The 25308-nt window shown below is 35.4% G+C and overlaps 1 protein-coding gene and 1 long non-coding RNA gene across 2 annotated transcripts in view; one reads left to right on the top strand and one right to left on the bottom strand.

The window, feature by feature from the left end:
- WDR72 (WD repeat domain 72) overlaps nt 1-25308 on the bottom strand; it is a 226498-nt gene that overhangs the window by 117674 nt on the left and 83516 nt on the right. The window contains exon 14 of the mRNA XM_061431240.1: nt 20320-20522. Coding sequence (XP_061287224.1) covers nt 20320-20522 — 203 coding nt within the window. The remainder of the gene's footprint in view (nt 1-20319; nt 20523-25308) is intronic.
- On the top strand, nt 258-10225 carry LOC133256270 (uncharacterized). The gene is made up of 3 exons (XR_009739150.1): nt 258-342; nt 8937-8966; nt 9345-10225. It is a non-coding gene; the product is annotated as an uncharacterized LOC133256270 (long non-coding RNA).

Genomic DNA, 25308 nt, shown 5'->3' with positions numbered 1-25308 from the left:
CTGAACCTAAAATGTTTAGATTTTAATTAAAAAAAAAAAAACATTTCCACAGACAATTATAATAACATGTCATTTAATTTTATCTATAAAACCAAATGTATGAAGGACTACTTTATCCATTAAAACCACACCCAGTAACAGGCTTTTAATATTAATACACTACCCAGATCCTTAGTTATAAAAATAAAATCAGGTTTGTGTTTTGTGTTTAATTGTAAATGCTAATATTGCTTTCTGTATAATTATTTCAGGAATGAATTTCTATTATGATTTGAGGAAAATGGGGTATCTGTCAGTTACAAAATGAAGCATACCTTGAAGAAACTCCAGTATTTGAGGAAGGTAAGAGAATCCATATGCTTACTGATTTTTACTCAGTCTATAAAGTTTGTGCTATTTTAAAGCAAACACAGGCAAAAATTTTAAAAAATGCAATCTGCATCTCCCATATACAATTAGAAATATGAAGGAAAACTAATTTTACCATCTCTGTGCTTGCAATAAGCAAAATCTGTTCTTTAATCTATCCTTTTTCAGTGCTCTAATGTTGATCTTAAGATATTTTTCCGGATAAAAACCCTGATGTTGAAAAGAGCTCATTTATACTTCTCCATGGGAATTTTTCCTTCATTGACAGAAACCAATAACTATTTTTAAAAGGATTTTTTTATTGATTGACTAAATGAAAAAGATCTACAAAGACTTTGCTCATATTGTACCAAATACATTTCAACATTTTTAACAAATGACTTAATTTCATAGAAAACTACAAACAGGTAGGGATATACTAGTTACAAAAAATATATATCTTACAAAGATAGGAAAACCATTGGTGGAACAATAGGAATGAACAAATAGCACAATAACGCATAAATCAAACAATGTGTAAACGAAAGTGCCAGCCATTCATTTTCAGATCCATTGAGCTCTAGGTTGCTGGAGATAGTTAGTAGTAAAAACAGTCTCCCTCCAAAGGGTCGGTAGAGAGCAGCATGATTGGCAGCACAAATAGAAAACAAAGGAGAAAGCTTCAATCTGCAGCTGAGGCACAGTAAGAACATGGGGAGCTGAGTTTACAATAGAGATGACATTACCAAGCTAATGGCACGGGCAATCATGGGGCCACCACACATCCTGGGTATCAGCAGGGCATCCATTTTCAGCTAAGTGTTAGAGTACCTTTTTGCTTTCTCTCACCACTGCAGGGGTAAAACAACCTGGTGCAGGAAACCCACTGACTGGTAATAAATTACTATATTGGATACTTTTTGTTTTCTTTCAGCAATGACTTTACTGTGTATTCTTGCTATCATTACCAATTAAAGTAGAGCCTACTTTAGCAAACTGTATCTAACGGTATATCAGTCCCGATGCTCCAATTGCTTTGGCAAGTATCACAGGGTCAAGAGGCTCCTTTGACCTTTATCATCTAAGTCTTTCTGACCACTCACTATTTGAAGCAATCTGAGCTGAACAGATGGACACTTTCTGTGACACTATAAAGCTCAGAATATAAAGATAAATGAAATTGTGTTTCAGGCTTCAGACTGGTTTATGAGTGTAAAATATTGTTAGTATATCCAACAAAATCTCCAGTTTTAAAGAACATACTCTAACTCTGGCTAATTGACATGCTTGCTTCTTTTTTAATTGTAGGTTTTGTTTTTTAGCGTGAGGAATAGAATTTTTTAAAGCATGGCTGAGGCTTACTTGGTTACATGATTACTATAACAGACCATTTAAAAATGCAGGGTTTACTTTTCATTACTGTTCAATAATAATATTGCTTTTTTTAAAAAAATTAATGATGCAAAAGAAAGTTATAACATATACTAAAAAATAAGATTTTAAGTGTTGAATAAAGTAAAAGTAAAGATTTTAATTGCTCTTAGACTTAAATTTTCTCTTAAACTATATTATTCACCTACTAGCAGAGTATAATATTTTTACATAGTTTTACATATCTGGATTTAAAAGGAAAATGATTAAGCATCAGTTTTATATTTTATTAACTTGTTTATGTTAGTATATCATCATGGTTATTTGAATATTTTGAAAATTTTAACCTAAAGAAGATGTATTTTTTATTCCCGTGAACTAAAGGCTAGTCTCCTTTAAGTAAAGTGACCATATAATTTATTGTTCAAACCAGGCAACTTTTGAGAGTGAAATAGTGCACTGTTAATTATTACATTGGAACAATAGGCATATACCAGGATTGTCAGAGTGATCCTGGCTGTAAAGTCACCTGGTCTCTAAGGAATATGACAACAAGTATGCTTTTTTTTTTTTTTAATCTATATTTCTTATTACTCTTGAAATATGACTGTTGTTCTACAAATCACAATTATAACTGTCTATTTTTTAAATGACTTTAAAAAAGATACCTTTTTTTTAAACCTGCAGGTTCAATTTATTTAGTTCTGATTCTTGAAAAGTTCTGATTTGTAGTAAACAAAGAAAAACTAACCGAAGTCTCAATTATAAGAACACTACTCAATTTTTCAAAACTTTTTATTTCTATATTTTGTTCTTATAAGATTTATGCTACTAGAATCTTATATGGTGTATCCAAAATAGTCTCTCAGCAATCCACTTAATTTCTGTAAGGCAAACAGATTTGCTTGTGGGCAAGAGCAAAACAAGAGACATAACTGAGTTAGAGTTAAATAAACCACACACCACTTTTGGAGAATTAAGTAGTTTAGTGAGAGGAGAGATAGAGAAAAGGAAAGAAGAAAGTAAACAAAATTACCAATGGGTTAGAAGGAATATTCCAGGGCATCTAGGACTGGGAATTGGCTAACATACTAGAAACAAAGTTTAGGGGCAAATGCATCCTTCTCCCACTCCAGTACTTTTGCCTGGAAAATCCCATGGATGGAGGATCCTGGTGGGCTGCGGTCCATGGGGTCGCTGAGAGTTGGACACGACTGAGTGACTTCACTTTCACTTTTCACTTTCATGCATTGGAGAAGGAAATGGCAACCCACTCCAGTGTTCTTGCCTAGAGAATCCCAGGGAGGGACGGGGAAGCATGGTGGGCTGCCGTCTATGGGGTCGCACAGAGTCAGACACAACTGAAGCGACTTAACAGCAGCAGCAGTAGCAACAAAAAAGAACCACAACCAGAGATGTGTCTCAGTTTCTAAAAAGGGACAAAATCAATAGCAGCTTTAAAGATTTAGGGTTTTATAAATAATTCTGAGAACAAATGTACAATACAATCTTCTTTCTAGGCAATGAAATACCCATGTGACAGAAATCAACTAGGGGCAAAAGCTCCGAGAGAGTTAAGGAAAAAATGGCAAGTTGAAGGGTGGACAAATAGGAATTGTGGAAAATAATTCACATAACCAAATGCTGTGGACTGAAAGTGTGTCAGGACCCCACCCCCAACCCCAACCCATAGGTTGAAATTGTAATCTCCATATGATGGTATTTGGAGATGAGGACTTTGGGACTTTGGAGATGTAAATGAGGACCATGGGACACGATGAGGTTTGGGAGATGATGAGGTTATGAGATTATAAGAAGAGTTCAAAGATCTAGCTTGCTTTCTTTCCACCATGCTGCTACTGCTGTTGCTAAGTTGCTTCAGTCATGTCCGACTCTGTGCGATCCCAGAGACGGCAGCCCACCAGGCTCCCCGTCCCTGGGATTCTCCAGGCAAGAACACTGGAGTGGGTTGCCATTTCCTTCTCCATTGCATGAAAGTGAAAAGTGAAAGTGAAGTTGCTCAGTCATGTCCGACTCCTAGTGACCCCATGGACCGCAGCCCACCAGGCTCCTCCATCCATGGGATTTTCCAGGCAAGAGTACTGGAGTGGGGTGCCATTGCCATCTCTGCCATATGAGAGTTCAATGAAAAGACAGCCATATGCAACCAGGAAGAGGGCCTTTACCAGTCCAGTTTGGGAGTACCTTAATCTCACCAGCCTCTAAAACAATGAGAAATAAATTTCTGTTGTTTACAAGCCACAGCATCTATGATATTTTTCTAGAAGAGCCCAAGCTAAGTATATACATTTTAAAATTTAGGAATAATTAAGAGATTTTGCTGATAAACTTATCTGAGTTTCTACTGAAGCCAAAATATTCCTCTTAAATGTAGGGTTTCATAAATATTAGAGAATCTATAGAAAAGAGTATCTTATCTTGGTACAAGGCAATGGTAAAGATGCCATCAGAATGCGGATAAATTTGGCTAGATCTCAGGAAAAGAAATGTTTCACTATTGTAAAAATCATAATAATGCAGAATATGAAATGTTAACTCAGACCCCAAATTCTGAATTACAGATGAAACTAAAGATATTGATATACATTTTGAGATTTTTTTTTAATGAGTAAGAAAAACATGAGACATTTGAAAACCATCCTTACCTTTATAAAAGCAGAATTTACTATATTGCTTTTGCTTTTCATATGTAGTCTACTCAACATCCTATAAACAATTCAATGAAACTAATAGAAAAGTAGTAACATCAAACTCAAAGTAATTTCATTTAAAAGCTATTTTATACATAGCACAGAAGATAAAGTCTCATACGCTCTCTTTGAATAGTAACTGTTTCCTTCAATCTTTAAATCTCTTTCTATATATAATTATCAACTAAGATAACAAGCATATGTTGCTAAATTACTCTTCAGTCATACCCCTAAGAGATGAAAACTAACTAAAGAGATAGGCTGTAGATATACTAATTTGACTTACTCCAAACACTTTTGGTTCCCACCTATGACTTTTAAATCAGTGGTATCATACTGATGCTTTCCAAACATCATATTAATAAGCTTATAATTGCCCAAAAGGTCAGAAAGGATCAGCTGAAAATAACTTAGAATGGGTTTACCACTAAATAGATAAAAGGGGGAAAAAATGTTCTTTTCTCTGGAATGATTCTTATATATATTTATATAAAGAATAATCAGCCAAACAAGTATTTTGGATATATGTCTCTGTATGGCCACCAAATATTTAAGTCAATTCATTTTAAGGCATACCTATTAAATTGAAACCAATACGTAGAGAATACCCTCACATAGTGTAAAATGTAAAGTTAATGAAATGCCTAAGCAAGGACATGCATTATTTCAATTAACTACACACAATAAATTACCATATAGCTGATAATTGACAAATCAAGTTTGGAGACTACCTTCAAGAAGTAAGAAGTTGGAGAAATAAGACAAAAATGTCCAAAAAGCCAAAATAGACTTCACAAATCAGAGCTCCAAAATTGAGTGCAAACAGTTATAAATTTTAGTGAAGAGAAGAGATTACAAGATTATCTGTTAATGATGACCAAAAACAATACTTTCCAGTGGAAAGCTTCCACTTCTTGTGGCTTATTACACTCGATTATAATAGAATAAGTGACTGAACTGAACTGAACTGAATAATAGAATCTAATCACAGTATTCCCTACCGCTGCTGCTGCTGCTAATTCGCTTCAGTCGTGTCCGACTCTGTGCGACCCCATAGACGGCAGCCTACCAGGCTCCGCCATCCCTGGGATTCTCCAGGCAAGAACACTGGAGTGGGTTGCCGTTTCCTTTTCCAATGCGTGAAAGTGAAGTCGCTCAGTCGTGTCTGACTCCTCGAAACCCCATGGACTGCAGCCTACCAGCTCCTCCGTCCATGGGATTTTCCAGGCAATAGTACTGGAGTGGGGTGCCATTGCCTTCTCCGTTCCCTACTGCAGAGGTTAGAAAACAATGGCCAGAAGACCAAATATTGCCATTTTTATGAATAAATTATCACTAACCCATACAAATGCCCACTTTTTTATGTATTGCCAGTGGATGTTTTGGTATTACAAAGACAAAGTTGAGTAGTTGTAATAGAGACTATATGGCTCATAAAGCTAAAAATACTTATATCTGAACCTTGACAGAAAATGTCTGACAATTCCTGGCCTATTCTAAATGAACAAGAATTTTAAGTGTATACAAAATTTTTTTTAGACAAAACCACAATATAAAGATAAAACAGGCAATTTAAGGTGTTCAGTTCAGTTCAGTTCAGTCTCTCAGTCATGCCTCTGACTCTTTGCGACCCCATGAATCACAGCACGCCAGGCCTCCCTGTCCACCACCAACTCCCGGAGTTCTCTCAAATCATGTCCATCAAGTTGGGGATGCCGTCCAGCCATCTCATCCTCTGTCAACCCCTTCTCCTCCTGCCTCCAATCCCTCCCAGCATCAGGGTCTTTCCAAATTTAAGGTGTTAAGTCTCTTTGATTCAGGTAAGTTATATTCTAAGAAAGGACCCTTTATTAAGATTGCATTGGATGTTCTTATGCCACCTCTGTGATTTTCCACTACAAATATAAGTTGCTCTCAGAAGTCCAGCGTCAGGTACAAAGCCTTCTTATTTCCCCAAAAGGCTATAAGACACTCAACTTCTACTGTTCCCCTATATACTCAGTCTCCAAGTATATCAACTTCCCATCATTCCCCTACTCACCATTCATCTTTGTATTCTGAGCCTTTGGACTTACTGTTTCCCCCAGTAAAATCTGACTCATGCATCAAGATTTAGAACCAGCATGACTTTCTATGTTCGTTCTGTGAACAGTATGGGTCTCACCATTATAGGGTTCTAGTAGTACTTTGGGATGTAGGTCTGTTAAAGCATGTGTATTGCATCATAGCTTTTATTAATTTGATGTTAAAAAACTCAGCACCAACTAACAGTTTTCTTGTAGCAGCCATGCAGTAGCATCTTCTTTCCGACACTCCCTTTCCTCTAATCCATTTATCCACAAAGCAACCAAAGTGATCTTTTCAAAACATAAATCCGACTACATCATTCCTTTGAAGATAAGCCATGAAACTGCCCCGCCGCCACTTACTAAAGTAGAACTCAAACTCTGCACTTGGGATTACCACATCCAGCAGAAACTCAAACTCTGTACTTTGGATTAGAGCATCCAACAGCGTCTGCCCCTACCTTACTCTCTAACACTAACTTCTAATTCTCTGATCCACCTCTCCAGTCACATTTGTTTTCTTGACTTCATTTCCGACATCAAGCTCATTCCTAATTAGATCTTTTGCAATAGCTGTTTGCTTTGCCTAGAAAACTGTCCCCTCTGCTAGCCACATGGCTGGCCCCATCTTGCCATTCAGACAATATAAATGCAATATAAATGTTACTCCCTCCTGTGACCTTCCCTAATCACTCAGCCTGGAATAAATCCCCAAGCACTGTCTATCACACTGTCTGATGTTAATTCTCCACAAAGCCTTCATCACTATCTAACATCCTTGTTCTTCTTTTAAAAATTATAGTCTAACTCCTACTAGAAATATGTCTAGTATTTCAACAAAGTTGAAATCTCTAGTATCAAGAAGAATGTCTGACAAGGAGAAGGAGTGGACTCTGAAGAGCCATGGGGGAAATTCTGAGTGTGATGGAAGGGGTCTATATTGTGACTGTGATGACAGATAAATTTGTCCAAACCCACAGAACTATAAAATTAAAAAAAATTAAAAAAGAAGAGTGTCTGGCACATAGTAGGTGTTCATTGTATATTTGCTGAATGAACAAAAAGGACTCTGTTCTGCATTTCACACTATAAAACTTACATAACATACAGACATGGCTTTTCTTTCAAGTAGCTTAAGATCTAGTTGGATATTCCCTGGTAGCTCAGCAGTAAAGAATCCACTTGCAGTGCAAGAGCCGCAGGAGACGCAGGTTCAAACCCTAGGTCAGAAAGATCCCCTGGAGGAAAGTATGGCAACCCACTCCAGTGTTCTTTCCTGGAGAACCCCATGGACAGAGGAGCCTGAGGAGCTATAGTCCATTGGTTCACAAAGAATCAGACATGATGAAGTGACTTAGCACATGTGCACAAGATCTAGTTGAGAAGATGAGTTCTATGTATGCTTGTAAAATAGCTAGGCGATCCATAATTAACTTACAAGTGTTTAATTAGCCAATGCATGTTTAATAGCATGCATATATTGTAGTATGGGTAGGATTTAACAAGGTGGAGAGAAGAGCATCTCTGTAAGTGGGATTAGGCAGGGAGAGATACATGCAGAGTGGAATTAGCAGGACAGCCATGTGGAGGGGCACTGGCCTTCCTGCCATTACCAAGACATCTTCTCCCTGGAGGAAGAAAAAATCTTACAAGAAAGAAGAGCAAATTCCATGAGGGTTGGTATCTCCAGGAGCTTTAACACAGCATGCTACCCTACATTCCCACAGTAAGGAGTTACTCAAAGCATTTACTGTCATACACATCATGGGTAGAATCAGCCCTCTCTTCACCAACCTGATGAGAGGTTCAGCACATTTCAAATGATCTATGAAAGTAGGAAGTGATATTTGCCACTTGAGGGATGGAGGATTGTGCCAGAGACTTTGCATCTGGGAAATGAAACATAAATCAGGCCTCTTCATATTTATTACACTTACATTTCTAAAAGTTATTACAAATCTGTTGATTAGATTGTTGCTGGCTTCGGGGGTTTTGTATCAAGGGGCGGGCTTAGTAAAGTAATTATTTGAGGGAAGCAGAAGGCTCATGATATACAGTACAATCCTCAGGCTATTTTTGAGTGCTTATTTTAGATAACTTTGTTACAAGAAAAAGGAGTCTGAATTTAAGGCAATAATAGAAACTTTTCTAGTGCAAGAAACCACATTGCCTTTTAATCTTCCTTTTCTGAGTCTCTATCAGTTTACCTATCTTACTTAGAGTGGACTGTTCCTCCCTAGTATGCTAAATATCCTAAATTTCATCACCAGTTTTAACACATTTTTTCTTATAAAGTATTGAATTGATTTGGACTGGTCTCAATACCAGTATGCCTTTCAAACTTTTGAATTGATTGAAAACTTGTGTCTAAATATTGGTGGGGTAGAAGTTGTATTTCAACAACCTCTTTGATATCACTTTTTTTTTTTTTTTTAACTAGGTCACTTCCCTCTGTAAGATCAAGTCACAGGTAAAAACCCAATTTGGACTTCAAGCAATCGACTGACAAAGTAAATATGCAGGGTGAAGAAGGGGTGGATCACTGTCCCCTTTGAGATTATACTCTTGGGAAAGTGAGGAAGATAAAAAATGAAATAAAAAGGATGTTGAGACAGAGAATAAGGGGAAGTGGGATGCTACTTATTTTATGAGAAAGTGACATTGAAGCTTAGACTTCAAGGTAAAGAATCAGAGGGAAAATATTCTGGCAGATGATAAGTAGTAGGGGAATATGAGTTACTTTAATGAAACCAAGTAGCTAGAGATTAAATATCTAGGTTATGGTCCTAGATCTATAGTTGATGTTTTTCAATATCTTTTTCTTTGCAATTTTGGGTTTTATTCCAAGGATGATTGCAAGTCAGATGAATAATAATGGAAAGTCCACTTCTGAGGCCATTTTCTTCCCATCTAAGGTCATGCTGGTGGAATGACCAAAGATCAGTTCATAAACTGTATTGTGTATCTGACAGATTGGGAAATCATTCAGCTGAAGAATATGTGCAATCTCCAGCCCAAGATAAGTATCAAAGTCAAATTTAAAACTTAGAAAGTATATTAAGAGTAGATATTGTCTCCAATTTAGGAGCTAGGAACACGTGTATACCTGTGGCAGATTCATTTCGATATTTGGCAAAACCAATACAATATTGTAAAGTTTAAAAATAAAATTAAATTAAAAAAAAAAAACCAATATGGGAATTTTTCACTTTTCTCACTGAAAGAACAAACAGACCCAAAAAAGTCGACAAGAATATAAATCTGTATTTTAAACAAAATTTTGATTAACTGAATATATTGAGTCTTATACCCAAAGACTACCCATTACAAAATCTTTTCAAGAAACTTAAGAAGAAAACTGACATTTGCTAAGAAAAGAGCAAATATCAGTAAGTTTCCAAGAATGAAATCAAAATCGTATGTTCTCTGACTGTAATGGAATTAAGTTCAACATCAATACAACATAGCTAGAAAGTTGCCAATAGTTTAGAATTTAAAATACACATCTACATACTCACAAATAAAAAAATTGTATATGAAAAGTGGGAAATTTTTAAATTGAATCAAAATATTTTTAACTTGAATCAAAATATTTTTATATTGAACAAAAAAGGTATTTTTTCTGTTCTGGTTTCTTTTCCTAGACTTTTGTTGCTGTGTCCCCTTTGCCAGCATTAGGATCTTCATTTCCTTGATTATGTGTTCTTGTTACTGAGTTTGGATTTTACTTCATTAAACACAACTATTTAATAAACAAAAAAAAGAATAGTAATAATTAGCAATTTTAATTTTATGAACATCCTGAAATTTTAAAGGAGATATTTTCCAGTGTTGATTGCTCATCCAGGTGTCCAGCATGTGAAACTCCCTGAAGGAACAGACAGGGTGAAGAGGTCCAAAAGAGAAACAAGAGTTTGATTCAAATTTCAGAAATGATTAGTACCAGTACAGCTAATCAGGACAGCTAGCAACTTAATCAGATGTGGAATGTTCTAGAACTGGAAGAAGAGAGAAGTGATTCAGCAGTCACTCTGAGTTAGAATGATTCCATCTATAGGTAAAATTGTAAGATTGCCCTCAATATTCTTAGACCATACTGAAGCATATCTTCTTTCATTTACTCAACCAAATGGTAATCGAGGTACTGCCATGAAGGAACTGTGCTGATATAAATAAGGTTCCAAATCAGCTGACCTTAAGATAAGAAAATTATCTTAGTTATCGTGAGTTAATCACATTGAGCTTTTGAAAGCAGAGACTTTTTTATAGATGGTGGCTGAGGGAGAAATCAGAGACTTAACAGTACTAAATGAATTCCGTTCATAAAAAGTTTTCCATTGCTGTCCTGAAGATGAAAAGGACTATATGGCAAGGAATGTGTGCCCCCTCCCAGGTTGACAGCCAACAAGAAAACAGGGACCCCGGTCCTATAACCACAAAGAACTAATTTCTGACAATAACCTGAATAAGCTTGCAAGAGGACCTCAGCCTCAGATGATGTAGTAATTGCATCTTGTAATTGTAGTAATTACATCTGAATTTTAGTCATGTAAGACCCTGAACAAAGAAGCCAATGTCACACAGATTTCTGGCATAAAAATGTAACACTGTAAAGCAATTATATTCCAATGAACAAAACTAAGATCATGGCATCGGGTCCCATCACTTCATGGGAAATAGATGGGGAAACAGTGGCTGACTTTATTTTTCTGGGCTCCAAAATCACTGCCAATGGTGATTGAAGCCATGAAATTAAAAAAGATGCTTACTCCTTGGAAGGAAAGTTATGACCAACCTAGATAGCATATTCAAAAGCAGAGACATTACTTTGTCAACAAAGGTCCGTCTAGTCAAGGCTATGGTTTTTCTGGTGGTCATGTATGGATGTGAGAGTTGGACTATAAAGAAAGCTGAGCGCCAAAGAATTGATGCTTTTGAACTGTGGTGTCGGAGAAGACTCTTGAGAGTCCCTTAGACTGCAGGGAGATCCAACCAGTCCATTCTAAAGGAGATCAGTCCTGGATGTTCATTGGAAGGACTGACGTTGAAGCTGAAACTCCAATACTTTGGCCACCTGATGCGAAGAGCTGACTCATTTGAAAAGACCCTGATGCCGGGAAAGATTGAGGGCAGGAGGAGAAGGGGACAACAGAGGATGAGATGGTTGGATGGCATCACCGACTCAATGGACATGGGTTTGGGTGGACTCTGGGAGTTGGTGATGGACAGGGAGGCCTGACATGCTGCGACTCATGGGATCGAAGAGAGTCGGACATGACTGAGTGACTGAACTGAACTGAAACAATTGTTATAAAAAATAAAATAAAAACTATCATGTCCCAGATATTAGGTGAAAACAAAAAAATAGTAATAAAATTTTAGTTTTATTTGGATGTGCATGAAGTTAAACATGTGTATAAGAAAGGCCTTGTTACCAAGCAGCCTCTTATGACCCTTTAAAAAATATCTGGTAGGGATAATCGTACATGGACTGAAAGCTTGGGCAGGATATTTCGACTTATGATAAAACAACTATTTCCAGAGTATTATGAACTTCATAATATGTAAAAAATTACAAATAACATAATTTATGTCATTATTTGTATTTATTGCCATGAATACCATATGAAGATACAGAGAACTAGTTGTACGTTCAGGATGTCACTATCAAAACCCAGTTCAGAAAAATGGATGAGAATATTAGCTGGATATATTTTTTAATAATTTCAGGCTTTAAGGTCAAATGAATAAAGCTAGTCTTAATGCATTTTTTTTAGCAACTTAGGGGAAATATTCTATGAGAATAGATGCTTTTATTTTATGAAAATTTTATGAAAATTGCTTCATGTTACATTTTTGCATTTGTTGCTCTCTTAAGGGCCAGTTTCGATATAAGTCATTGGTACAGAAGTAGTGCCCCTGTTGGGATTCCTTTAAATGGGTCCAGTTGGTACTCTCAGTCAGTAAGCGATATGATCACAACTTTCAAAAAGAAAGTTTTTATTATCTTTGTTTTCTTTCTTGTTATAAGCCATTAACCCTTTTAGTTAACTCAAAATCTGAATTTCTACAAACTTCATTTTTTTAACCCTTCAAGGTATCATCAAAAATGGGATATAAACAGAGAATATTCCTGATGTCAGACAGTGACTTGGTTACCAAGCTTCTGTAAAGGGGTAACATTTACCATCACATTTTAACCAGCAAATATGCTCAATAACAGAACATCCAAATCCATTAAAGTGACTTTTCATCCCAGGAGATTCAGGCCTCTTGCAGTAAGTTGACTAGGTCTATCTTTAGATCCTACAAGAAGCTGGCCTTAACAACTTTGGAAAGCCACAGGGTTTTGTTTTTCAATTGCAACTGAAGAAAGAAAAGTAGGAAAGAACAGAAGAAATGAGAGAGAAACAAAAGGTCTCTAAATGGTTATGGGTGTGTAATATGGTGTGTATATTATTACATAATTCATACTTCCTAAAATATGTCCATAAAACTACTGATGATAATGGAGACAAATTTAAAGACATGCTTTACTAAATTATGCTACTCTGTCCCTAGATTAATCCAAATGCAAAATAAAAATGCCTGCTATGTTTAACTTTTATTCAAGTTTCTAAGCTAGAATCCTCACCCACAAGTTAAATGATGACTAAAATTGGAATATTTAATTCAAGAAGAAAGTTATAATCCTAGATTTCCATGTTTCTAACAGGGTTGATTAATATTATGAGGTGTGGGGAAAGCTACTGAGGTATATCTAGGCTAAATCTAGTACTAAAGAATAACATAAACATTTATTTAGTGAAAAGGTTTACTTTAGAATTAACAGAAGAGATAACAATTTGTAAAATCAAAGCAGAACCAACCCTTCCTCTGGAAGAAATGAGAACTGCCTATCAGCAATTACAAAAACAGTAACATTGACCTTGAATCAGCCTTAAAGGTCTTAGTACACAATTATATTATCAGCTTTATGAATTTTCAGTTGCTATCTCAGTCACAAATTGAATAAATGCAGAGCTGGTTAGTAATAGGAAGACAACTATTTTAACAGCTTTCACTGAAAGAGGCAATTGAAAAAGTATTCATTATACCAGCTTTTTTCATGTTAAAAATGATAGCTTTTTCAAATCCTGCTTAGCACACCTTAGATGAAAACTTAATGACATCTCAAGTAAACAATAAAAGTTCAAAATCAAATTCAGTCAAAACTAGTAATTATCTAAATAAATTATATTTTCAATTTAAGTAAACTATATCTGCATCAGTCAGCTGAAGGGTTTTTATACCAGGACATTTTTAAAACTAAATATCAGGATTCAAAGTAAACTCTTGAAATTTATTCTCATCTTGAGTATATAATTTCACTTCCTCTTCTGTATCTTAAATATAACAGCTAGCAACAGCAGAAAAACCGAATGAAAAAAGTCCTTGTGTGTGGTTACTGTAATTAACAGATTCAATATCTATTACTGCCAGTCAGGTATCATAGCAACCCTGTATTGCTGAAAACCGCTAGAAAAATCTTCAAAACCAGCAAGACTCTGCTTTAGGGAAATCTTCAGCAACACAGGGGACATTACTGCTGTCAACATCTGTGGGTGTTGCTATGGGCACAGCCACAAAGAACCCTGCCATCTATACAAAAAGATACACACACAGAGAAGATGGGAGGATACCAAAGATAAATTGATAAGAAAATAAAAAAGAAGAAATAATTGCACTGGCAATATACAATAGGCACACAATTTTGAGCCCATGTTTTTACACTAATTCTTTTCTACTGTAGCTGGAGAATCCAAATTCAACTTAACTGTAATTGTGACTAAACATGAACCAGAGGGTGGAAATAATATCCTAAAACTCTGTACTTGTAACCATTTATCACACCTTAATTTGAAACTCAAAGAGAATTGCATTTAAAATAATATTTAAACTTCCACTTATAAACCCTTGATAGTCATTTATAAATCTACAGAAGAGAAAAGAACAGGTTACCATGAACAAGAACCCAATATTGATTTTTCGGCAGTGCAGTAAGGCATCTCCATTCTATTTGGCTGCTGTCAAAGCCACTCTTTAACAGCTGGAGTCAAATTGCACTATTTACAGCAAGAGCCCTTGTCAAGTGGACCATAAGTAGCCTAACAATACACTATTCAAATGGCACTTTGCCACACAAATTGCTGACTTGATGAATAACCTATGTCAATGACTATGGCTAATATAAAAGTTTCATTTTTATGAGAGGTTTTACATTCACACATTAAGTAAGCTTTCTTTGAAGAACTATTAGGCTATATATTTCAGGCCTTTGGACGCTGAAAATAATTAAAATCTGTTTAAATACATCAAGGGAACTTGACAACATTAATATGGATCTGGTGTTAACTACATTTGTCACACAGTCAGAACAGTGCCCTTCTGTTCCTGGCACTCCCCACCGGCACGTGCAGCACAATGCCGGACTCAGACCAGCCGCGCACCGTGAAATAGCAGCATTTTCCTTTTGTGCCTTGATTTACATGGCCAACAAATGTTTAGATACAAGCAAGGCTTTGAAGTCCTGTGAGGAAATCCAGGGTTGCTTCTGTATGCGAGGCAGACAGCTGGACTCATTTTAATAGTGCCGCTCCGACTTTTCATAGAGACTCTGAGACCTCCTGAATTAGTTTTGGAACAAAGCTGTGATATGCTTTTCAGAGTTTTCCTCAACATTGAGGGAACTTTCTATCAAAAGTGCTTAAACTCATGCCACAAAGTGAGAAAGGAGATATCCTTCATAAAACAACTACAAAAAATCACATTACAGACATTTTTTGACTTGATAGTTAAAACTATTATATAAAATGCTTATGAGAAATGGCTATACTCTGTTAAAGACTTGCATCACCTCACATGTGTTCAAAAAGCAAATGGCCTATATTTCTCCTCTATTGTTTTTCTTTATTCTATCTCACCAGGAATGGTGATATCATTTAGGCATTAAGTTTTAAGTTGGGATTCACTAAACCAAACTCTTCAAAACAAAAATCTTAATTCAATGTTTATAGATAAATTCCTATGTTTTCATGCAGGGCTTATATGTACAGTAATAAAAATCTGTTTCCTTTTAAAATTATATAAAATTGATGCAAAATATTATCTACATTAGAAAACAATAGCCATATGCTGCTTATTATATTAAAAAGAATATACTAAAAATTACTAATCAAAATGTGAAGATTATCATTCTATACTGAGGATTTATACTTATATAACACACTTATTTTCAAATAAATATTTTTTCTTTTTTATAATAACAATTTTGATAGTATATTATAGATAGTTTAGTGAAAACAGAATTAACCTGCAACATGTAATATTGCCACAATGAATTATTATTTCATATTGATACACATACATTTTCAGGAGAAAATTTCAAATTCCACCATCAAGAAACAACTCCAGTTCCATTTTGATTATGTTTCTGTGTCATAAAATGTAGAAGAACTAATGTTCCATTCTATTAAAATAATAAGTAGTACTGGGATCCAGTTCTCTACTGGGGGCCTACCAGTACACCATCTGTGTTTTACAGGAGGTAGCAAGATAAAGCTCTAATAAGATTTTTCAGCAAATGTCACCAAACAGGCATCACTCTAAAGTCAACTAAAGATTAAAAAAATCCAAACATATTTCTCAAAAGCTTAATTGGAATACTTATAAATGGATTATTTATAACCAATTTTATATATTTAGATAATGATGCATATTTAAATGCATTATTTAAAGAAAATTTTATTTTAAAAAATCTCACTTGGATTAGAAAGTATAATGCACACATTTGTTTTCTACAAAGGGCAGATTTTCAAATATATGAATTCCATTAATGCCATCAGGGAACAGAGTGATACAAGGTCTTTTGGATTATATTTCTCATAGTGGAGAAGAAGCTGGGATAAGTTGCTTCATTAAAAATTTAGATATCTAAGGAGATGGTAGGTATTGCTGTTTTGCCAGTACTCCTCCAAGTACCTCATGATTTCCAAGTCTAGAGAGGGCTGACTAGATCAGAAATTGGCAAATAATGGAGAGTGAGTATCAAATCTGGTCCACTGCCTGTTTTTGTAAATAAAGTTTTATCTAAACACAGCCACATTCATTTGTTTAAGAATTGTCTATGGTGGCTTCTCTGCTGCAAGAACTGAGTTAAATCGTTCAAATAGCAAAAATATGGCCTATAAGGCCTAAAATATTTACCACCTGGTCCTTTACAAACAAGTTTGCTTATTCCTGGTCTAGTTCAACATTTGTCCCTAAATATTTCAACATAAATAAAATGCAAACTACATGTGTAATTTTAAAATGCCTAGTAGCCATATTGAAAAAAATAAAAGGAAACAGGTGAAATTGATTTTAATTAACATATTTTATTTAAGCCTACATATCCAAAATATCATTTTAACAAATGGTGCTAGCCAAATTTCAAATGCTCAATAGCTATATATGGTTAATGACTGCCATAGTAAACCTTGTAACTTTAAGTAAGCAACCAGTTGGAGCTTTTGGGGACCCGTTCTACAGAAAATCAGTTTTTTGTTTTTTTTTTTTAAGACATTTCCAGGACATTACAATCAGTCTAAATTGTGGCAGTTCAAAAATCCTGATTATTTTTTCACTCATTTTACAGACAAGAAGTACAGAAAAAAAAAATTTTAAACCAACCAACCAACTAATAGACAAAAAAGGACTTCCCTCATTAAAATCTGATGAGGTAACAAAGAGTTCTGCCATGTAGAGATGATTTTAGTAAGGTTGTTTATTTTCTACCTTAAAGCTAAATTCCTCCTACTGCAATTTAAACAGTTTCTATCTTATTTTATCCTCAGCTGAATCTGAGAAAAGCAGTTCCCCATCACTAATATGATATTGTATTCCTTTAAATCCTTTAAGACTCTGGCCCTCTCCTACCCGCAAAGATTTTTCTTTATCTAGCTGCACATAATCGACTCCTCTAGCATGTCAAATTGGACCCATTTTTAAAATGTTTTATTGTATTTGTTGTTCTCTTTAAAACCTTTCCCTAAATCTATATGCACTCTTCAAATGCAAGAAGGAAAAGCGAATACAGAATCCTAATAAATGTCAAATATTACATGTTGTTCTTCCATTTAAACAATTCATGGTCCCATTTGAAAATATTTCAGTTGTTTCTCACTGAAGTCTATATCAAAAGATTCTGAAACACAGAGTTACCCTATGTATTTCTAAATTTCAGACTTATTGTCTTTTTCCCCAGCTCTGAAATGAGTGTGATTTAATTCCTATCTTTAAATCTGACTTTTTTTCTTTTGAAAACTAATAAAACATTTTATTAACAAAAAGGAGGATGGGGAATTTATAAGCATTCTTGAAATTTTATGCTTATCAAATTTATCAATAAAAGATTAAGATAGAGACTTCCCTTGTGGCCCTGTGGCTAAGACTCCACACTCTCAAAGTAGGGGAATTCGATCTCTGGTCAGGGAACTAGATCCCATTTGCTGCAACTGAGAGTTCGCATGCTATAACTGAAGATCCTGCATGCTGCAACTAAGACTGATGCAGCGCCCCCCCCAAAAAAAATTAAGATAAAACAGTCTTAAAGGCTTAAATCTAAGAGGATGAGATGAAGATATGAAGTACATAATTGGAGAAGCTATAACTTATAAGAAGCACAAATAAAAATAGCTCTATTTAACAGTAAGCTCAATAATAAAAGTATAGCATATAGAACAAAGGAGGTGATAGTCCTGTCTAATTCAATTCTCCAGCTCTGTTGAGAGTAAAAATTGGGGATTATAGTCATCCAGGTAAAGGGTAGCAGCTAGGAAATAAAGTTGGAGTCAACCTAAGAGTAGGAAAACAAGACCCTAGGATTTTATTACTTTCTGGAGTCAAAAGACAGAAACAAAATTACATAAAGAAATATATACTGTTATCACCACCTAAAAGGTAGCTCTGAAGTCCTCCAAGAAACTGAATGAAATAGCAATCAGTTTACCTTCTGGGAATTGAATTAGTAAAATAGGCACTTGATAAATGAGATGTGGTCCTGCAGATCCTAGGCACCTGGCATGCATGAGTCAAGAGACATATCCAAGTTCCCATCTACTGTTCTGGCATATAATTTCCACTATAAGATACAGATTCTATTGTGAAAAAAAAGCAACAAGTCACATTAAGATGGAATACATGGCAGTCTGATGGTCTTACTCACTGGGCTTTGATTACCTCCGTCTTAAAATACGTAATAGAAGTGTGGTTCAATCTCCCACTTAGGAGAGACTAAGACCCTATCACTTTCAATTTCAGTTATGAATGTTAAAAATATTAGTATATTGATATAATTGTCCATATAAAACATGACTCCTTGGGAATTCCTTGGGAGTCTAGTGGTTAAGGCTCTGAGCTTCCACTGCAGGGGGCACAGGCTGGATCTCTGGTCAGGGAAATAAGGTCCCACTTTCTACACAGGGCCACAAAGCAAACAAAAACCCCATGATTTCTTTAAATAAGAACATGAAAAACAGATTTGGAAAATCTGAAAACAATTATACTCAAGAAAAAAGAAATGAAAAAAAAAAAGCTGCAGCCCAAATCGCTGGTTTTAACACCTGCAGGAGAAAGCATAGAAGTAGGTGGCCTAAATGGAGTGGAGTCTTAAAGAGGGAAATCAAAATTTAGAAAATTTTCAGTGTATACCAGCCTTGACCAATAGAGAAAGTACCGTGATGGGGTGACAGCAACCATTGCATTAGCTTTTCAGAGCTCAGGGCTCTGACTTGAAGCCCATCAAGGAATCCTCTGTTAAAATTCCACTTCCCCTTTCTCCCCTACGCTATGTAGCTTTGCTACAGTGAGACTGTGCTGAGCAATGAACTGCAACCATATTTATCATTGTAAATTAAATAACTGTCATTCTAGTTTACGTATTCACTTCTTGGGTGTTTGGTTAGTGTGATTCAGTTCTCAAAAGACTGACAAACACTGACCTCACTGATAAAATCTAAACCTAGTCTTCAAACCTAAAAAGGTGATGCTCAGATGCTGGTGCCTCCACCCCCACCCCTGCAGCTTTGAGGCACAGTTTAGCAGCCATGTTTGTTAAAGAGGACACATCCTCTCACTACATATATATATATATATATATATATTTATATTTTTTTCCACTTAGGTATTTGACCTCTTCTTAATTTGCTTATCACAAATAAAAACAAAAAGGCATCAGAAAAATTAGATCATTGTTTGATTTCTTTTGATACACTTAGCATCTCTAGGATCATTAGCATGTCAGAATTCTAAGCCTTATTTATTACACAATGATGGAGTTTGTGTGAAACTCAAACTCCACAAACAATGATGGAGTTGTGTGGGGAAAAAAAAGGAACCAGACCACAAAATATAGGTTTCTGCCCCTCTTTCATTAAAAACCATCTAGAATTCAAGAATTCATATAAAATTGACTCAATATTGATAAGCCAGAACATGTTTTCATCAAAAAAAGAATGCTATCAGATCAAATAAGATCAGTCGCTCAGTCGTGTCCGACTCTTTGTGACCCCATGAGTCGCAGCATGCCAGGCCCCCCTGTCCATCACCTATACTCATTTAAAAATAATAATCACTCAAAAACTTATCCCAATCTACCCAAGACTGCTTGGAAGGCATGTCTGGTAGATACAATCATCTCTGAGTTGTTATCTTTGTGCTGATTTTTAATGTGCTGATGAAAGCACATTACTTCTTACTTGGGGTTGGTAATGTTTACTGTGAGCAGCAGCTTGATTTGAACTTACCTTACATGAAGACTCCACCTGCAGACCAGGGCAAGGTATTGGCCCAAACTGGGACAAGCTGGAGGACCTTTGTTCTACACTTTTGTGCTTATGTGTCTCTGAGGCCACTGGAAGTATAGATTCAGGCTTTGGAAGCTGTGAATCATCACAACAGTTAAGAATAATCTTCGCTCTTTCTCCCGTTTCATGTCTTTCCAAAGTGCCTGAAAAACAAGATTAGAAATAAAAATTTATGCAAATATTTACCCCCAAAGAATGAAAAGACGAAACCACTCTTAACAGAAAAATCACAATTCTTTCAGTTATCATGCCTTACTATCTCCTTGCAACCAAAGGACAGCCTGGAGCTTCCTCTAAATTATCAAACCATCGTTTTATAAAGGCTAAAATTATAGACTTGAGATACTCATATTCCTCTTTGTGCTCTTTCGTCCACTGAAATCAACAGAGCATTCAATAGTCATTAACAGTAAAATCTCCTACTTATTATACAGTATGCAAGTGATCAATACCAAACAACCATGGAATATTTTAGTGCTGTCCCCTAGCGTTCCAACTCACAAACAACAGAGAATTCACAATGCTTTGCTTGGGTTCCCAACCTTAAAATGTTTCTTTTGGTAATACAGCATTTAAGCGAATAGGGGGAATAAGAACGCAGATGCCTGATGCCTTCATCTTCAGCAGTTCAGGCCTCGCTAGGGTTTTCTGGCCAGTGGTGGTATTGCTGATACTGTTGCTGTTATACATTTTGGCTTTTATTTCTTATTCTATTAGGATAGAAAAAAAATTATTTTGCCCTCTTCTCTGCCATTCTTATAGTTTCAGAATTTCAAGGTATTGACAAGTGGAGTTTAAAGTTAAAAGAAACAAGTATAAAGTGAACAAAAGTGTCAGAAAAGAATTCACAGTGTTTTTATAAAATACATTGTCATAACACTCAGTGAAATCTCGATAAATATCAATTAATCATGACCACTGTCTCATATCAGTTATGAGTTCATTTTATTACTCATATATATTAAATGTGTACTCTATATCCTATTAAGTAAACTGGTGAAGGAAAATTAACTTTACATAGACTCTAAACACAAAATTTTAATTATTATTCCTTTCCTACCAATGAAGAAAGAAGCAGTCGTACAATAATATTTGGTAAGAAGGAAAAAGATCATTCTTATTGATAGTATTAAGAAAAAATAAATTTAAAGTAATTAAAATAAGAAAATAGAAATAATGCTTCTATACCCCTATGTCTTTAGAATACATAGGTGGAGTTGAAGATTATGACTATTCACACCTTACTCATTTCTCTTTCTCTCTTCCGATACCTTTCCTTTTCAGCAATAAACTACCTTGAGTTAGTGCTTTGGATTCTGAATCATTAATAGCTATTATGTTAAAATATTAGGCAGAAATTTAGTCTCTGGTCTTTTAACCGTGATATCTTTTCATTACAACATTTCTTCATTAATAAATTAATGTCTTTAACATATAAATCTTACAAATGTTATTTCTCTAAACTTTCCTTTTCCATCAAGATAGATACACCTTCAAGTAAAGCAGGCAGCAACACCAAGAAAATCTTTTCTGTTAAGGATGACAGTAAGAAGAGTTTCTCAAACCAAAGATAACAGTTATTACTACAGCTATTATTACTTTCTAAAAATAACTGCATTCCAGAACTTGTAGCTGAAACATCTAAAATGCACTATCTTTGTGGAGGAGTCTCTTTGAATATGATGTCACCATGGATATTTTTTTCTCCTAAGTTTTCTGTGACTACTCAAACTGTAATACGGAGTAAAAAAGAATGACTCAAGCCTGCTCCCCCTGGAGTTACGGAGAATCTAATGGTAGTGCGGAGGCAAGGAACAACTGAAAATTAACTTGTTATAATATGTAAAGTAACACATAAGTTCTTTCCACTCCAAACTAAAAACCTTCCACTCTGAACAAATATGGAGCAATTAATTTTGTGAGCAGTAGTTCCCACTTGGACTAATTATTAAATATACAAGATGATTAGGAGCTTCCCAGGTGGCGCTAGTGGTAAAGAACCCACCTGCCAATGCAGGAGATGTAATGTAAGAGACGCAGGTTTGATCCCTGGGTGGGGAAGATCACCCAGAGAAGGGTCTGCCAACCCACTCCAGTATTCCTGCCAGGAGAATCCCACGGACAGAGGAGCATGGCAGGTTACAGTTCATAGGGTCACACAGAGTCGGACATGACTGAAGGGACTTAGCATGCAGGATGATTAGATTATTTTGTTTCAAAGAAGTAGTCAGAAGCACAAATGTGGTCAGGAGAGTGGTTAGAGTGAGTTGATTTCTTCGAAAGTTACCAGAGACAAATTGTCTTTTAATTCTCAAATGGCTGTAAAAAATGTATTTGCTTAATTATAATGACATTCTTTAAGGCATATCTACTCTCTCTTTTTCCTTTTTAATTGAAGTACAGTTGGTATATGATATTTTATAAGTTACAGGTGTACAATATAGTGATTCACCATTTTTTCAAGATTATACTCAATTTATAGTTATTATAAAATATTGGTATGTTCCCTGGGTTGTACAATATATACTTGTAACTTATTTTATACCTAATAGTTTGTACCTCTTAATCCCCTACACCTATATTGCCTCTTGCTCCTAACCTGTCCCCAGTGGTAACCACTAGTTTGTTCTCTGTATCTGTGAGTTTGCTTCTTTTTTATTATATTTACTAGTTCGTTGTGTTTTTTAGATTCTACCTAAGTGATATCATGCAGTATTTGTTTTTCTCTGTCTGACTTATTTCACCTAGCATAGTACCCTCCAAGTCCATCCATGTTGTTGCAAATGGCAAAATTTCACTCTTTTTTATGGCTGGAGTAGTATTCTATTGTATGTATATGCCACATTTTCTTTATCCTTTCATCTGTTGATGGACATTTAGGTTGCTTCCGTATACCGACAGTTAATAAAGCTGTTATAGACATCGAGGAGCATGTATCTTTTCAAATTAGTGATTTTGTTTTTCTCAGATATATGCCCAGGAGTGGAATTGTTGGGTCATATGGTAGTTCTGTGGAGAAGGCAATGGCACCCCACTCCAGTACTGTTGCCTGGAAAATCCCATGGACAGAGGAGCCTGGTAGGCTGCAGTCCATGGGGTTGCGAAGAGTCGGACATGACTGAGCGACTTCACTTTCACTTTCATGCATTGGAGAAGGAAATGGCTACCCACTCCAGTGTTCTTGCCTGGAGAAACCCATGGACAGAGGAGCCTGGCAGGCTGCAGGCCATGGGGTTGCAAAGAGGCAGACATGACTGAAGTGACTGAGCACTCATGCATGGTAGTTCTATATTTAGCTTTTTAAGAAACTTCATACCATTTTCTACAGTCACTGCATCAATTTACATTTCCAGCATCAGTTCACAAATGTTCCCTTTTCTCCAGATCCTTGCCAACATTTGTTATTTGTGGTCTTTTTTGATGACAGGCATTCTGACAAGTGTGAGGCTATATCTCACTGTGGTTTTGATTTGCATTTCCCTGATGATTAGCAGTGTTGAAAAATCTTTTCATGTGTATGGCCATCTACATGTCCTCTTTGGGAAAATATCTACTCTGTTCTTTGACTATTTTTTTAACCCATTTTTTAATGTTGATTTGTATGAGCTGTTTATATATGTTGGCTGTTAACCCCTTTTCAGTCATATTATTTGCAAGTATTTTCTCCCATTCAGTAAGTTGTCTTTTTGTCTGTTTATGGTCTCCCTTGCTGTAAAAGATGTTAAGTTTAATTAGGTTGCATTTGTTTATTTTTGCTTTTATTTTCCTTGCTTTAGGAGACAGATCCAAAATCAGTATTGCTATGATTTATGTCAGAGTCCTAGGCATAGCATAAGAGGAAAAAAATAGAAATCCTAAGGAAAGAAAGAAAGAAACTGTCACTGTTTACAAATGATGAGATCGTATACATAAAAAATTCTAAAGATGCCGCCAGAAAACTACAAGAGCTCATCAATGAATTCAATAAACTTGCAGGATACAAAATTAATATACAGAAATCTGTTGCATTTCTATACAGTAACAATGAACTGCCAGAAAGAAATAAAGGAAACAATCTCATTTATCATCATATCAAAAAGAATAAGATACTTAGGAATAAACCTACCTCAAGAGGTAAAAGATCTATATTTATAAAACTGTAAGACACTGATAAAAAATAATTGAAGATGATCTAAATAGAAACATATACCTTTTTCTTGGATTGAAAGAATATTGTTAAAATGACTATACTCCTCAAGGCAATCTACAGATTCAATGTAATCCCTATCAAAATATGAATGACATTTTTCACAGAACTAGAACAAATAATCTTAAAATTTGCATGGAAATACAGAAGAATCTAAACATAGTCAAAACAATCTTGAGAAAGAAGAATAGAGCAGGAGGAATCATGCCCCCCTAAATTCAGGCTATAGTATAAAACTACAGTAACCAAAACTGTATGTTCCTGGCACAAAAAACAGAAACATAGATCAGTGGAGCATAATAGAGAATCCGAAGTATACCCATGCACGTATAGTCAATTAATCTATGACAAAGGAACGGGAAAAAGAGTCTCTTCAGTAAGCAGTGCTGGGAAAACTGGACAGCTACACATTAAAGAATGAAATTAGAATACTACTTAACACCATACACAAAAATAAACTCAAAATGGATTAAAGACCTTAATATATCAGAACCCATAAACTGCATTCTGAAAATTATAAGCTGATTTTCTAATAAGTTCAGAACAATAACTTTCATCAAAATCCTGACAGTGGAAAGACAAGGATTCCCATGTATTCCAGTTACCAATTTGACTCTTCGTTCTAAATTCATACTTTATTGTCTGCTCTGAAAATGGATATGGGTTTTTAAAATATTTTTCCTTTAATAGCTGGTGCAGTGTTAACCTTTGTAGATAAAAGGGTGCTGTAAGGACCTAGTAGA

The sequence above is a fragment of the Bos javanicus genome, chromosome 10, assembly GCF_032452875.1.
Source record: "Bos javanicus breed banteng chromosome 10, ARS-OSU_banteng_1.0, whole genome shotgun sequence".
Taxonomy (NCBI): Eukaryota; Metazoa; Chordata; class Mammalia; order Artiodactyla; family Bovidae; genus Bos; species Bos javanicus.
This window is presented reverse-complemented; position numbering and strand designations above follow the sequence as displayed.